General features: G+C 36.6%; 1 protein-coding gene across 3 annotated transcripts in view; it reads right to left on the bottom strand.

The window, feature by feature from the left end:
- Positions 1 to 17503, bottom strand: part of LOC144052300 (chloride channel protein 2-like) — a 104227-nt gene that overhangs the window by 61771 nt on the left and 24953 nt on the right. For 2 of the 3 annotated variants that reach the window (XM_077566233.1, XM_077566235.1), the window contains exons 2-3: positions 16094 to 16244; positions 6352 to 6402 (exon numbers count right to left, since the gene is read on the bottom strand). In XM_077566233.1, the coding sequence (XP_077422359.1) occupies positions 6352 to 6402; positions 16094 to 16244 (202 nt within the window). The remainder of the gene's footprint in view (positions 1 to 6351; positions 6403 to 16093; positions 16245 to 17503) is intronic. The other variant, XM_077566234.1, reaches the window with a different exon arrangement.

Genomic DNA, 17503 nt, shown 5'->3' with positions numbered 1-17503 from the left:
TACTTTTATTTATTTTTTTTGCATCTTTCTTACTTGCTTGCTTCATATGTTCAATTTATTTTGCCATCTCTCTCCAGAGAGACTTAGACCACCCACATAACCACTGAGCCCAATTTAGATTTTGGTAGATACAATATAATGGGGTTAACAATGTAAGAAACACTTTATGTACATAATATTATACATCACATAGAGTACATTAGCTGTTAAGATTGTTTGTGAAAATGATGATCAAGTGTGTCCGTGGTTGTTTTAAAAGACCAATTAACGGCAACTGCATGGTGAGCTTTACCTCATTAAATTGTACACTGGCCATTGGTACCAATCAACATCATGAAAAAATGAACATCTGACTACTGCTACTCTACGGCATCTTAGACATTCAATCAGTGTGGTTATTGTCTTTAAGTAGAGAATAACCCCAGAAAGTTTGAAGAGAATTGTTTGCAATTGGCGAGTCTAACAACAACCACTAGACTGTATGCAATCCAGTAACTTTGCATGGAGGACAAACAATTTTCAGAATTGCAAGACAATGTGCAGCATATTGCAATCTTTGTACAACCCTTGCTTATAGACAGTAATTAGCATTTCAAGGCAAAAACATTGATTAGAAAAAAAAAACTAAGGAGTAGACAGAGAGCTAAAAGGGACATAATAGTCGACATTAGCAGCAGGGTTCTACATCAAGCCTTCTCAGGTCGGCCAGATTGTGATTGCCTTGCCAGAACCAGAACTGTATAACTCGCTGACTTGATCCAATACCTCGCATATATCATAATTTGGTCAAATTAAGATTTTACAATACTATTAGTCGGTCCCACGTGTGTGTGTTATCTGAAATTATTCACCAATAAGATAACTATAAGTAATAAATGATCTTGAATAATGATTCCTGCACTAATAATCAAAGGTAATTCAAATATATTTACATTAAAAGGTGTTTATTTCATCACTTTTATTTAGGAAGTTTCTAGACTATATAGACACCCTAGTGCAGAACACACAATACAATGAATTAAAAAAATAAAAATAAAGAGAAAAATCTAGTGGCCATAAAAAGTCCCATTCAAAATATGTGGTTGCACAAGCACTTTTTTCAAGGCAAGTGCAAATAATTAAATTCCATTAAAAAACAAAAACAAAATTGTGCTTCAAGTAGGTTTAGGAGTTCAACACAAGCTGTGGTGTCTTAGTCTGAACACCGGGTGAAACACAGGGTCGCACCCGCTTACAGTTTTTCTCCATAGGTTTGGCACATTTCTTGAAACTGAGATGACATTTTGAAAACTGCAAGCTAATTTGGCCAAACAGACTTAGATTCATGCACAACCTATCAGTTCATTAGTAAAAGCACATTTCTATACCAAAACTGGTCACAAGTTCCTTTCCCAAACAAAGAGTCAGTACTGTCACAACTGTAAAGATCCTTCTCAATTGCTTTGGCTCATCTGCATTCATTTAGTGCTTTTGCCAAAAGTAACTTGGATGATTTTGCACAGCACCATGGATCATTTGCAAAAGCTCATATCTCTCCCAAAACAGCTTACCTATGTGTCAAAATCCAATTTCTATGTCATACAAGTAGCTAGTGCCCCCAAAATGCATCATCCCTTTGGCATTCTGTGAGCACTGTAGGTCAAAATCATTGCCACTAACAAAATACAATTATATAAAAAACTGAGGGGGAAAAGGATTTTACAAGAGCAGTTTTCAAAGTTTGAGGTTTGACAAACTCTACTCACAGTCAAGGAAATTGTATTCACACAAAGTTACTTACACATTAGAGTGCAACAAAAAAAAGTGTAAGCCGAATTCTGTATATTTATGAAAAACTAAAATTATATCTAGCGCACAGCGTAAATGAAGAATCAACTACTGTAACACTTTCACTAAACAGTAAATTCTGTTGAGTAAATTTGACTCTAGAGTGGGACCAAATAGACAGTTTTAGAGCAATATTTACACTTGGAAGAGAGTAATTTGAAAAATAAATAACTGAGCCATCACATCCTGGCTTTGTCAATCTCTACACCTCCCTGTTCAGCCCTTTCCTTTATGTTGATGTGTTTTCCATGCTAATGAGATAGATATAAAATAAGGTGATATTTACGCAGATGTTATGCCATAGCATAGGTGTTGGTCTCGGACGAGCTGGCAAAACACCTCTTTTTGCACTTCATCAAATCTGTATACTTGTCAAAAGACACCAGTCTTGTGATTGCAGTATACAATTTGTTAAATGTGGTGTCATGGTCATGCACACATGCATGAAGATCATGATTAGCATTCGAAATAAACTTGAAAAGAGTAGCCAGTTTTGCAGACCATAACATTTGCAATATAAATAATTTTAGCAGCACGTCTTTCTCAAACTGTGTTTCAACATTTAAGTGTTCAACTAACAATGGTTAATATATCAATAACTTATTAAGAATGTTAAAAGGAACCCCGACTGTAATGACAAGTTTGCGCCATATGATTGTTTATTTGTCCATTTGATCATGCTGACTAGAGTATATTATAGATGCACAACACATGGGGCATAACTGAGAGAAGTGGTGTGACATCCATTACATTAAAGTTTACACTACAGTATATATGTTTAACGAAAAAAACTTTCTACTGGCTGTGTGATTAATGTGCAAAGAAAATAATAAAAAAAATAATCAGACCACTAGCCAAGTCATTTCATTTCCTGGATGAAAGTTGGTTAGACCGACAGAGCAGGGACTTCTGTTTTCATGACTCTCTTTCTTCCTGCATCCATTTGATCCATCCTCAGACCTCTGCCATCAACTGCCCCCTTTTTCTTGTTGTTATTGCTCTTTCCATCTCCCCCTTGCTCTTTGCCTTTCCCCTCCCTATCATTCAATTGATCCATCCATTTTTGCCCCCTCTTTCCCTTTTACTCTCACACTCAGTGTGGCCCACCCACACACCAAACCCTGACTACTCATCTCTGCTGTTGCAGTGTCAGCATTTCCGCACTGCAGTCCTCTGCAGATGTTTGTTGAAATACACTTTGATATTATTCCTTTTGCTCATAATCAATATTGTAAGCATCTCTGTTGTAAAGAACCTTATTTTATATGTCATTTAGTCAAATCTCACATATTGGCACTCTCTTAAAATAATTGCCTAAGCCTTCTTATTTTAATTTTTTTTAACTCAATGAAGCTGTGCAATACAACTCTGGAGGCCAACTCAAAGCCAGTTGCACAGGTGAAAATCAAATGTGGCATAACTCTGTTCCTGCTGTTGTTCTGCACAGGCCTGAAACCTACTCAGTCAGATCATAACCAAGAGTGGCTTCGGGTACCGACGTTCTGTCCTGAATTGTTATAAACACACTACAATACTACATGTAAATATCATTAAATAAATGATAACTTTTGCCTTATCGTCATCTTTAGATCTGAAACCCAAGGTCTTCAGTATACACTAAAAACTTGACTTTGCCATTCCAATATGGAAAGGACTGTAAATATACATGTGTATTTCTGTGTTCAGCAGTGGCACAATTGCTTGTTTTTATTCTACGGAGATAAGAGATGCATTGGCCATCCTGGTTGTCTGCAATTTAGGCCTAATCAGGACCATTCATCTCTCCTATCTCTCATTCTCTTTTCTTTCAAACGCACACATGCACACAAAACAAAAGAAGCACATTAAGAGTTATTTATTACTTTCCAATAGAGCTTGGGGCAGGGTGTAATAAGGCAAGGATGAGAGAGTTAGTCAACACACAGAGGAAACACTATGGAGAATGTGCATAAATATATTTTTATGTTGACAGCTAAATTATTAGAGGCTGAGGTGGAACAAGTGTATGCAATTAAAACCATAATACCGTTAGGTTTTACATCTGAAGTGTGTTAAAAAGAATTCAAGACTATTGACATCAAAGATTCTGATTCGAGTGAGAATTAATTATTATAGCATTGTCGCATGTACATTTGAGTGCATTTGAGAATGCAATGTGTGTGGCGTAATATATGTGGCGGGCTCACAGCATTGTGTTAAACATGCTCTTCAAGAGTGACAGACGGAAATGTTTGTCTGTATGGAAATGTTTAGCCAGCTAATGTACATTTGATTTATTTCAGTTTGCTGACCAAACCCAGAAAACAGGTGAGCCATGATTGGTCGTTACATACTTTCTCTGCACAGGCGATGTCATCTTCAATCGAAAGCAAGTGTAAAAATGTGTTTTTAAAGGTATTAATTGTACATGAAAAAATGTTTTAAATTTATTCTAGACTAAATATTAACTTTTTATTGCTGATAATGGCTCAATGAGACAAGTATCGTACTGTATTGTACGTTGTGAGGAATTCTTCTTCAACAGTAGGGGCTTCTTTGGAAAGTCAAATCTCCTAACCTCTAAGCCACCAATCCTTAACCTTTATTGGACTATGTCATCGGGTCAAGAAGAAAAGAAAAGGTGCTTCCTTTCTAACATAGGAAAGGACAGCACATTCAAATGAAGTTGACTCCACTTTTCCTAACTGATGTCATCGTCTGATGGCGAGTATTAGTGACCTAATTCTCTCGCTTGTTTACCTGCAAAATATTAAATGGGGAAAAAAAGTTTTGTGAAGGGTCTATTATGATGTTTTTCATTGATTTTGGAGTAGCACAAATCTCAAATAAATAATGGAAAGGTTATAAAATGCAGTCCAGTCCAGTCTATAACTTTATTTCTGACCCTTTTGCTTTGAGCGTATATTTTTTCATTTAACTGGCTATCCATTTGTGACAACAAAGGTTTATTACCATTTTAATTTAATAAGTGTTTTTTTAAACTTTATTTTTTTTAAGTCTAGAGCATGAAACTCATATTCTCCTATACGTAGTCTGTCAACTAAGTAAGTGCCGTATTGCTTCAAAGCAACACTAAGGAACTTTCAGTTTACGTTGATTATGGCGGCACCATATGGACCAAAGCGGTAATGGTATGCCTGAAAGAAGACCACATTTCCCATGAGGACAAGCACATAGCGTTGTTTTTGAGCTCTCGACAGCGAGTGAAGGCTGGACCAATGTTGATCCTTTTTATTTATAGTTTTGAAAATATTTTATCAAGGTTGATTGTGTTTCTTTAAATCTTGTTGCTGTAAAAATTGTGACTGACATCCTTTCATAAATGTTCATCAGAAGTAATCTTTGCTAAAAGGTGGCAAACTGGCGCTTTTCCTAAGCATTTGTAAAATTTAAATGCTCCTGCCCTCCAAGTACTTCCAGGTCATCTTGCTCGAGTAGAATAGGAAAGGAAACTTCTTGAGCAAAAACGAGAATCCAAAGAGGCCCTTGGACTATTTGCTCACATAGTTGTTCATAAAGAAGTGAACCTCGCCTCATTCTTGTTTGTGAACGACTGAGCTTTATGGCGACGCTACTTTCATACCTAATCATGACAATCACCTGTTTCTATTAATTAACCTATTCAACAGTGGAATGTTCCAAACTGGTGTTTTCTTTCTATATTTGTCGTTTAGTTTTTTACCATTTCTAAACTTTTACAGTCTTATGTTGTAATGTGTTGCATGGCTCCAGAATATTTGGAAAAAAAACACACGCAAAAAAACTAAAAACAAACAAGAGTGTTCATCATTTCCTTTGGAGTGTATTTATTGAAAGTAGGTTGAAAAATATTTGCAAATCATTATTTTTTGTGTTTGTTTCCATTTTACACAATGCCACAACTTCATTGGATTTGACGTACTCTTTAATATTGCAACTGGGAAGCCAACAAATAGGTCCCGAAATAGTGTGTTACAACAGAAATAACAAAATAATTGTGCACTATAGCAAAATAATCTGATTATTGTTGTACTACATTTTTATACGTTTGTCTGTAAATGTTTTTACACAAAGTTGATTTCTTGCTAACTTCTAAATTACATGGCTGGGTGGTGATTGATATTTCACTAATCGTTTCTGTGTTTTGGCCACTTTGTTGTTGAATACAAATGATGCAGTAATATATTTCATGTGTTTATCTGATGTTAAAATGACAGGATTAAAAAAAACTTTACAAAATTTTACTTTAACAAGGTATGACACCTTGTTAAAGTAACGTTGTCGTGATGGTTAGTACTTTCTTTGGCACATTGTGTTTCCTTTGCAAAGTTCAGATTTGTCTGACCTTTAAGTTCATAGAAAAATGTCATTTCAGCCACCCACCCCTCCCCCAGCCCCCCCTGAGAGTGAGGCTGCCATTATGTCCCAAAGCAAGTGGGGATGGAACAGTTCTCATGCTAACATATTAAAGATTAATAATGAGGGAGCAACAATGTAGCTTTAATTAGGAAGTTAGGGGCAATTATTTGTTGTTATCTTCTTTACCAGAGATAAAGTCCTGAGCTGGTGGTGGCAGAACATATGGATACCCTGACCCTGGAGGACAGATAAACCATAGATCATAGTTATCACAAGCATGTGTGGTTGTAAACAAAACACACAGCAAACAATAATGACAAATCATTTCTAATACTTCTTCATCCAATATTAAAAACAAACAAAAAATGTTTTAAAGAATACATAAAAATAAAGGATTAGTTTGTGATTGCAAACTCTCCAGCACAAGATGTAATTAAGTGACGGGAACAGCTTCATGAAAAAGCCATAATCGGGAAATCTCTTGGACTGAGATCAGAGTTGGAAAAGTAGTCATGTAACAATTGGGATGAAAGTGTAGCAGGTTGTCAAGATAGGCGAAGAAAATAGACAAGGAGTGCAAGTGAGTACTGCAAAGTGAAGCTTGTTCTTACGAGCAGTTTGCAGCTAAAAAGACTAAAAGGGGCACTGTAGTTAATAGAAAAGCATATACATTTATGAGCTACGTAATAATGAATAATGATAAACTTGTATTTTATGAAATGGTTAAATAAACAACTGGCATAGCCAAGATCATTTCTTCGGCCAGTCAGGTTTTTAAAATGTATATGAGAATAATCCGGATTTCGTAATTCCTATATTTACTATCCTGGATCAAATTGACTATGCAATTTTTGTCCTGGTACTGCAACAAACTTTCAGATAAATTTCTAATTTTACCCTTTACCTGTAGTAGCTTGTAATAAAGTGTCTACTCAATGACTTATGTGGGGGGGATCTCTGTTGTGCTCTCGAAAGTATCTGGAGCCTATTTAATGCAGTATGCTTTGTCAGTGATAGACAGGATGGGCATAGCAGTACTGAAAGGGGGTAATGTCACACTAGATCAGACAAATGCCTTAGCTCAAAGGTGTGAGGGAACATAGAAAACCATAAATGACCACAGTAAGAGACACAATGAAAATCCAAAGACAATGTGTCATTATTCAGGACTCACATGGGATCCACTCAGTCCCTCAAGGTGGTGAACTGGTGGACTCAATGAAATGAGAAGGAAAGTTGGAGACCTTCACCCTCAATTTTGAGAAGGCAAAGACCAGAAGGCCTCTCCATCCAAGAGCACAAGCTCACTCTTCACCATAAGAACTGTAAGAAGTGGTAAGGCTTTGAGAAATAGCCAATGATTCAAAAAGATGGTTATGTAAATTATGTGAGGAAGGAAACAGAGAGCAGATGTACAGACGACACTCGCTAGGAGGCAGATCAAAGTGACCTGGATCAATGAGAGGTCAACGTCAGTTGCAAATGTTAGTCATAGTTAGGCTTCAGCTTCAAATTACTTTAATAACTATTAACTCATTCACTCAGAGCCATTTTCACTGAAGCAACCCCCTTCGCTCCCAGCTGTTTTACTGGATTTTACAAGGCCCCCCAGAATATTGTGTTCTATTGCTATAAAAACATGGATCATCAGGCAAAAAAAAAGTATATTTCTATCCATTTCCTTTTTGCAGCAATTAACATTAGAATGTAGCCAAGCTTCATCAGTATTCACAAATCTGTTTAAAACAGTGGGAGGAAACCGCTTTTTGCAACCTGGCCCTGGTTGATCTCATATACTCCGCTGCCACCTGCTGGCCGTTTTTGTAATAACTACCATTGCTTCAAGCATTCTCTTTAGTTCAGAGGCTGCATCAAAGTCTTCTGTATGCTCTAGCATAAAACTAAAAATGTATATTTACGTCTATGGGAATATGGTAATATTTAAAATAGAATGTATTTAAAAAAAAAATGGGAGCAAATTAGTTAAATTAAGGTTAAATATTATAACATAGGAATTCGTTAGTGTGGTAGGCTGTTGTGTAATATTTCTATTATCATGTACTGTATTTTGTTTATTATATATATCTTATACGTTTGAGACTATTGTGCTCTGACAATCCAGCACAAATGTAGGAACAACAAATTGACACCCTGTACTATATCATGTGTACCAACTTCCAATCTTGTTGCATTCACCTTGAATTCTTGCTTGATCCACACTTGCAGTAGGATGATGACAATAAGCATCTAAATTATTCTGATCTCCACCTTAGAATGTTTAAATTACCAAGGACAGCATATGATCCGGGTTCTGGGTAAGAACAAGATTACCAAATCCTGATATCCCAATTTTACTAAGATCAGGAAAGAATATTCTTTTAAAATTCTCAGTTTTTTTATTTAAGAGGGTTCCTGCAATTTTAATAGTATTTCAACTACACACTGTTGTCTCTACTAAAAATGTATCTATTGATGATTAATCATAAGGAGCAACTGGGGGTTCAGTTGCTCAAAGACACCTTCATGTTGGCAGATGACCACTATCACTGAGCAATGCTGTCCAATAATAATCAAACAACACAAAAATCAAATGACACCATTCATAAAAATGTCACCTTTGACTACTGCATGGTTAGAGTTGCAATAAATAGACACTGTACATGCAATGCACAGCGTTTTCATGGACAGATTTTCCCATATAAACCAGCCTTTACTGTAGCAACTGACCTAGTATTTCATAAGAGGCGAGCGTGTGTCATCATCACGATCTCAGTATGGTCACCAGCTTGTAAATCAAGTGCTTAAAAAAAAAAATGCAGGCTCCATTTCCTTTCTTTCCTCTGTCTGGAGCGGAAGGAAACATCAATAACTTGTAAAAACACTGTTTGAAAATAATAATAATAATAATAATAATAATAATTGTGCCACAGGGACAATATCAGTATGCTAATGTAAATATGTCCCAACTCTACACACTTATCACAAAATGTCAAAATATGCAATTTTGTTAGAACAGGGACATTCTACTACTTTCGGCTTCCAAATTGCAACACATGTACCTGTATTGGGAATGGTTTTAAAATACATTAAAATACCCTCAAAATGTAACAGTCTCAAACTAAATTTTGGAACAGTTTAAATTTGAATGACTTCCCCTTGAAGTTGCACACACTACTGTTATCAGTACCAATAGGCGGAAAACAAGTTTTAAAAAAAAATCCATCCAGTAGTTCCTAGCAAATAGCATTATTAAGAAATTACTTTTTGTATAACAAAATTCCTGTTGCCATGGCAAATAGGGCTGGGTTTGGAAAAAAAAAATAAATAAAAATCAAATTCGATAGAACTGAGCTCTTGTGAATCAAAATTGAATCGATTGAGGAAATTAGAATCGAATCTCAGCCCTAATGGCAAGGCAATCTATGCTGACATTTTCAAATTATCTATATTATAAATTATGTTATGGTTCATATATATTATGTCCAAACTTGAAATAACAGTGTCATTATTTTCTTTTGGGGGAAAAAAAATATACAAATCATCCCTCCCAAAAAAAAAAAGTTCATAGTTTTTAACAGTAGCAAGTGATGACAGAAAATTGTTGAGCTGTAAAAAAAAGACCCTAAAATAATGAAGTGTTATACGGTATGTTTTTTAAAATATATATATATTTTCAAGTTTACACCAACGCAAATTTGATTTAAAATAAATAAATAATAAACATTTTTCGAACAGGCCCAGAGGGTACTCCTCCGTGGCCCTTTGGGGCTACATGTTGAGACCATGTTGGTGACCCCTGCTCTAAAAAGTGTGCATAAGTGAAGTGAAGTCATGAACATGTCTAAGATTAACCCTTACCTAAGCTTCGAGACTTCAATTTAAATGGTCTGTTCTTGTAATTTTTCCTCACCTAAGAAGCCGTGTTTAGTTACAAATAATACTATCTTCTAAGTTGTGTATCTAATTTACATTTGTAAATACCTAGAAATAAATGCTCTCTCACCTCCCATAATCCTCTTTTGATGTCAAACCAAGACCTTTTTGCAATTGTCAATCTACAGCAAAAATAAATTTGGGCTCACTATTCCAATACTATCGGCAAAGTCTCTTTGAAGCCACATATTACAATAGTACAACAGTAATATATTGTGCATTTTGAAGAATATTAAAAAATGGCCCCAAAAAAAGTACTACACTACAAGTACTAAAAGCTGTAAAATAGAAGTACAACTAGGATTCATTTGGTAACTTCGGACCAGAGTCAATTACATCACCCCCATTTAAATCTTTGCAACAAGTATTGCTATAGGTGCATCTTGGCTCAGCCTCAGCCTGACGTCGCTCCATTACAAAATCAATGTAAGCCAACACTGTGGATCTAGGACACTTTCAAAGCGCTTGCTCTATTTGATAATGCAATGTTACATGTCGTCGTTGGGGTCTATTATAATATTTAAGTGTTTCACTACAGTGTCTACTTTTTCCACACCCCGGAAATCAGCAAGCGTGTGTGTGTTTCATCACATCTGGACTGAACTGATTGCCAAATGGTACTAACTACGGCTGTCAAAATTAATTGACAAGTAATCGCTTATCAAATTAATCGACAACTATTTTAATGATAGAGTAATTGTTTGGAGACTTTTTTTTGTGTCCAAATTCTCTGATTTCACCATATCAACAGTAGTCGTTCACTGATTTCTGTAGTATTCATGAAAGAAGACCGATGATCTTCTGTGTTTAACTCACTTTCAGCCATTTTCACTGAAGCAACCCCCTTCACTCCCGGCTGCTTTACTGGATTTTGACTGATTTTGCAAGGCCCACAGAATATTGTGTTCTATTACTATAAAAACATAGAACCTACCAAAAGAAATATTAGAGTCTCTTCTTTCATCAGTGAAACAAAATATATATATTTGTTTTCGTTTGTGTTTTGCAGCAATTAGCATTATAATATAGCTAAGTTTCATCATTAACAAACCTGTTTAAAAACACTGGTAAAAAAAAAAAAAGCTTGTTGCAACATCGCCCTGGTTGATCTCTTATACTCTGCTGCCACCTGCTTTTTGTAATAACTATCATTGCTTCAAGTGACCTCTTCATGTCAAAAGCTGTGTCAAAGCCTTCTGTTTGCTCTAGCATAAAAAAAACATTAAAAACAGACAAACGGATAAATATGTTTTTGGGACCATGGCAATATTTAAAATACAGTAGAACATATTTATACGTTTTTGGGAGCAAATGAGTCAATTGAATAATCAATAGACTATTCGATTCTAAAAATATTCGATAATCACAGCACTAGTACTAACAGTGATGAACCAACACACGCACACAGGTCATGCACTCATGTGGCACACATATGATTCATTCAAAGTGATTTTACTGATACATTTTCTCATTGACCATCTCTTAGCTCCAAATCTGCTTAAGAAATGAAACCCTCGACCTGAAAAAGGAAATTTGCAGATTGTAACTAGACAAACTAATACAAAAAGGTGACAACTGCACAACATAAAATTTCTCTGTGGTGGCAACATCCAGATTAAGCAGGAGACCTATTTCGCCCCCCATGAGCTACAGCACTGACATGGTTAAAAGTGAACAAGACTGTATCAAATAGGCGATTGACAATAAATGCACTGCCAGGACAAATTAAATGCCGCAATTAGTCACACAGAAAAGGTGAATTTCAATTGTTTTTTGCTAATCCTTGCTAAATGGCTCTGGCAACATGCCACATTCCATTACCAAGATGGGGCTATACTTCCGCACATGTGCAGGTACTTTCATACACATGTACTTTATGTGCCCACTCAAGCACCATCATGTAAACTAAACTCTGCACTAAGATAATTTACATTAACCGGTGTGTGTATCTCACACTACCATTTCAATTGATCTTTTCACGTTCCAAAGGATGGGAAAAAGTGGCATACAGTAGGTGAGCGGGAGAATCAAGACTGAGAAAGCATGAGCAGGGAGGTGGCTTTTGGAAATGGGGAGAGAAAAAGAAAAACAGGAAATGACGATGAAAGAAGAAAAGAAGGAGCAACTGTTGGTTGCTAGGCGCCTGCATGTCTCCATAGCAACGTCAGGCGCCAGGCTGAGCTCCTGCTGACATCACACCTGATGCCAAACACTGCTTGGGGATAAATGCTTGTGTCCTCTCAACCAATTAAATGACAAAGCGGGGGGAAAGGGGGAGAAAAGAAGACCAGTAGAGATGGGGAGAGAAAAATATGCATTGAAAGTTCATCATCTTGGGGGGTTGTCTGTGGTGTCTGTGCGCGACAGCTACTCATGTGGGACTTACACAAAAAAACAGGCAACACCAACTCACCCACTAATTGACAATAAAAATTCTATATTATTTATGTCATGACGCTAAGCGAATTGACTGAAAAGAGTCGATAAGTGGAAGAAGGCCAACAGTGTGGCGGCAGATTTGCTTTGGCATCACATGTTGACAGAGGAAACAAAACATTTGACAGAAGACAAAATGAACCACTATGAAGGTTTGCACACTTGTGCCACTTTCTTATGTTTCACGCTGTACATCTTTGAAACAATTCGACACAGGTGTTCTATAGTTTAAGCATCTGTTAAATGCAATCAAGTGACAATGGAACACAACAGAACAAAAATCAGAAACACCTTATGGGGAAAAAAAAATAAAAAAAGACATCAGTTACAGGAAGAAATTAAAATATTGAAGACAATATAAAGTGGTCATCTTCTATACTTCCACTTTTCATTGTCTGTAGGATTTCTGTCCATTCTTCTTGGACATTTGCAGTCAGAAGTCAGTGTTAGACCTGAGAGAGTTCCCGACTCAGAATTTCAGCTGCAGTTCATCCAAGAGTGGATTTGAAGGATCACGGCTGTATTCAAGCTAATCAAGTTCTGCCAACAGAAAATGGCTTGTTGTTTTGGGTGGCTGATGCATTCAAATTAAGGGGAAAGCTAAGGTCTTTAACACCTAGTGTTAATCCAGAGATGTGTCTCAACAATTTCCTCACATAGTGTGTCTTCCGTCGTATGAAATAATGGGAAACTAAACTTATCTTCAAGGCAAATATTTAAGTTAAGAGTGAGGTTGTGGTACGTAAAAGTTAGACAACGTTCCATTGAGTGAACTGCAGCGCAATGCTGCACCCTGCTGGATAATAAAAAGAAAACAAAAGGAATATACTGGCATTTTTACTGCAACCTGGGAGTGGGGAACTTCCTGATTTCTGGTATTTTGCATACATGTCACACTTAAAAGCTTCAGATCATCAAGCCACTTTTAACATCTCGCCAAGACAAAATCTATTCTTTAATAGAAACACCCATCTGCTCCTGTGTGAAAAGGTAATCCTCACCCAATTAGATCAAATGAACACATGCAATGGTCTCACATCAAACTGTGTAACTGTATTTAGTGTGACTAACTATAGGGAAACAATAAAATAACAGTCACATTGAAGTTAGGCAAAGTTGTTATTATTTTTTCTGTCGACTGAACACATTTGGTTTTGATGTCAAAAGACAAAAGATCAACATTTTAGTGTTTAATCGCAAGGGATTTACAAGTGCAATTGATACACAATGTAAATAGCACTTTTGTTTGCATTGACCCATTTTTTCATGAGCAAAAGTGTTCATTAGTAACAGCAAAAGTATTAGATTAGAAGATGTGACTGACAAGGTGTGTTTTGTTGCCCTGGTGTGGATACTGTTTATTTTTATTCAAACAATAGTATTTATGTCTACTTTCCTTTCCAGATGTCAGTTTTGCTTGGGAAGACTGCATTTATACTTTGGCTAACCAACATGAAAACAAGAAAGCCGTCTATTTGGAATGGGTTAGAGAAGAAAGAAGCGAGTGGTTTCTAGGTAGCAGATGTGTAGCTGAGTTTATGTGGTCAAATCAAATCAGCAGTCAAAACAAGACCATCAGCAAATGTGTCGACTGGAGTTAAGGCTTATATGATCAAAAAGTCAAAATGCGAGATTAAACGATTCTTGACAAAAATGAAACTTAAGTGATGGACACTTTCATAAAGCAATGGTGCTTTAACTTAATTGCTCCTAAGACTACAAGCTCATCTGTGAAACTCGGCGTATAAAACATATAGTGAAGACATTATAACCTGTAAGAGCACATGAGCGTATTCATCTTTTTAATTATTTTTCAATTTTCAGCAACACAAAAAAAGAAACTGATGGACTAAAAAATAATGATAATACACTAAGCATATAGGGAACGTAAAGAAATTGTAACTCCAAAATCACTTAGCTTCCTGTATTAACTCCTTAGTGTCAAAAGGACACTGAATGATTTATGGTTCAGTTGGCCAACTTTGAAAACTGCATACAAAGCACCTTTATGAAAATCCCGCAGTAAATAATTCATTAATAAATGAGCAAAAAAAACTTTGACACAGCTTTGAAACGTGCAAGGCCAGAAACATTCCCTGAAAGATGATCCAAATTATGTTTGACCTCAGAGATCATAGATTTGGAAATTAGCGGGAGGGGCAGGCCTTCAACTGGAAGTCAAAATGTTCTTTGTAATAATATGTTCTTTGTGCCCCCAGTGGTCTTAAGACAGTGTTATGATTAATATAGCATTTGTATGGAATAAGAATTAAGCAGCTGTGCAAGGAGGCTGACATTTTATGCAGCACCGCCCCCTGCTGTTGACTGAAATTGATGTCAACGTGTTGGTGGGTTCACATGACAAACGTCACGTGACCAAATCAATATATCATATTTAAAATTAGGGGGACAACAATTCCAGAACATGTGTAATGTTTATGGACCAGGAAAAGAAGAGGAAGTTACAGAGTTTCTCACATGGACCCACAGACAAATAAATCTTATCAGTGTTTCCCACAGATTTGAAATATACTTGGGTGGGTGGACTCCGGCGGGTTGGACGGGAGGTGGGTTTCAGTCCTGTTACTACATCAACCTCTAGCCTCACGATCCATGAGTGAGTGACGGCAAAATAACGTTACATACGGTATATGCTGTCGCGACATGTTTTTTTTTTCTTTTTAAATATATTTTTAATACATTTTCTTGAAAACTTCTTGGGTGGTGGCCAATTTATTAACATGGTGTAGGAAACACTGATTATTGTCTCTTTTTTGCAATATTATGTCCTATAATTTCATTGCTCATTTTAGGACACAGGTGGTCAAAAGGAACCGATATTGTATTCTCTTTTGTGATTGATGATATGTCCACAAAATGAAGAACACGAGCGGCAACACAAAAAGAGATGCTGATAAATGCTGTCGACAGATTCCCATAGAAGGAAAACTGTCTGCTAAAGAATTTATACTGCTCAGCATATCTTACAATACAAAATGGTGCAGATAAAAAAAAAAATGCTAACACCAACACACTATTATTTAGCCTTAACACTATGAAATAAAGTGAAGTAGGTTTTCTCAGGCTAATTAATAAGCACACACGATGGACAAGTTAACACACAGGCTAGGGAGGTTAGTACAGCACAAAAATGTCGGCAACTGTGCTCGCTTTGGATGGGCTGAGTATCCCGAGACCATATTCATGTTGACATGCTCACATTTCCTTCAATTTGTCATTATTAAAAACATGCATATTAATAACAGACATCTGTTGCTCCAGTCTTGAAATTTTCACTGAATAAATCCAGATTTCCTTTAATGTTGATTTTGTTGCGACTTTTGGCACCTCCCATCAGGGGTCATTGATTTAGCAGTTTTTACGCTGGATGCCCTTCCAGAAGGCAACACACCTATTTTGTAAACCAACTCTGACAACTGTCATTTCTGTGTCACTTACTGTATGCAACTGGTTGTAAATTTCAGAAGTAGGAGCAGGCCAATACAGGAATTACATGCAACTTAGCTTTTAAGTACTGACTATGAGTCCTAACACTTACTGCGACACTTGGCACAGCGTCCTTTGTCATATTCTAGCAGGTCCAAGTTCCGGCTTCGCTCACTGACCGAACGCCTCTGCCCACTCTCCCTCAGTCGAGCTGCCTCTTCTTTGGCGTACACCCCCAGCTCCTGGGTGTAGCGCCCATACATCTGGAAAAAGTCAGAGTGAAATTAAGTACAAAGTAAATTACAGATAAAAGACACAGCTCGTTGTATTGTGTAACAATTAATGCTCCAAAAATATGTCAATATTAAGGATAACATGGCCATTCCTCCCCAACTTAGCAAATGACCATGAATGTGTGAGTTGGTTACATAAGCAGAGACGGAGCACCAATGACAAATTGTGTGCCATTTTGCTGCTTTGGGTGAGACTAAAAAGTGATCAGAGAAAATGACTATAGAGGCGTGGTAACCATTAGAGACAATGCCTTACCTGGGGGTCAAATGTTTAATGAAAGGGAATGAGCATAAAGGACAGTAAAAGTACACATACAAATTCAGCATGAATTCCAAATTACACAAAGCCTTACATAAAAAAAAGACAAAAGTCATGAAGTCGGCAGTGCAAGAGACAATAAGTACCAAGTTGTGCACTCCACCTACACCAAGTGCAAACTTCACTCTGTTCATCAGGTATTTTTGCTTTTTGTTGTAAATTAGCTCTCAGTGTAACTGCAAAGAAAGTGAAAAGTACAAATGAAAATGCAGTTAGGAAGCCTAATTTCAATATATGACTGTTGAAAAACAAGTAATGAACATGAAAATTGTGACATTTGTAGTCTCGCCAAGCAGTTGGGTATGGCAAAATCTGCCATATTTTCAGAGCATGTTTATCAAGTAATAACAACTGGATCCAAACACTATTAAACTTTTGCAATTCATTTATCGACTCGGCCTACTCTGGCGCCATGAAATCCCTCAAAGCAAGCATCTGACCAGGAGAGGAACACTATCATATCCAACCAGAAAATTTGGATTGTTGTGTATACTCAGATATCCTCAGCTGAGCCTTCTCTCTTAGGTTTCTTGATCCAAGATAAACATGATGTCCTCGACATCACCCCGACCGTTGTCCTTGAAGAAAGGACGGGAGCGTGAAATTATTCCTGTATTGTCGTTGTCTGATGAAAACTGCACATGTACCTTTGTGAATTAATAAAGACTGATTGTGAGCTGTATGCACCAAAAAATATTGCCAACAGTAATTTGCTGGGAAAAAAATGAAATTGGTTCATTATAACAAATGGCATGACTTAATTTAGGTGAACACAATATAAATATTGAACATACAGTATTGGTCACTGCTATGAATTGTAAGTGTCAGCATATTAGATCTGTAGTACAGTAAAGCATTGCTTAAGATATCAAGAAGTCAACCAAACCAATGCTTGACAATTTGTTCTAAA

Source organism: Vanacampus margaritifer, chromosome 5, assembly GCF_051991255.1.
Source record: "Vanacampus margaritifer isolate UIUO_Vmar chromosome 5, RoL_Vmar_1.0, whole genome shotgun sequence".
Classification (NCBI taxonomy): Eukaryota; Metazoa; Chordata; class Actinopteri; order Syngnathiformes; family Syngnathidae; genus Vanacampus; species Vanacampus margaritifer.
This window is presented reverse-complemented; position numbering and strand designations above follow the sequence as displayed.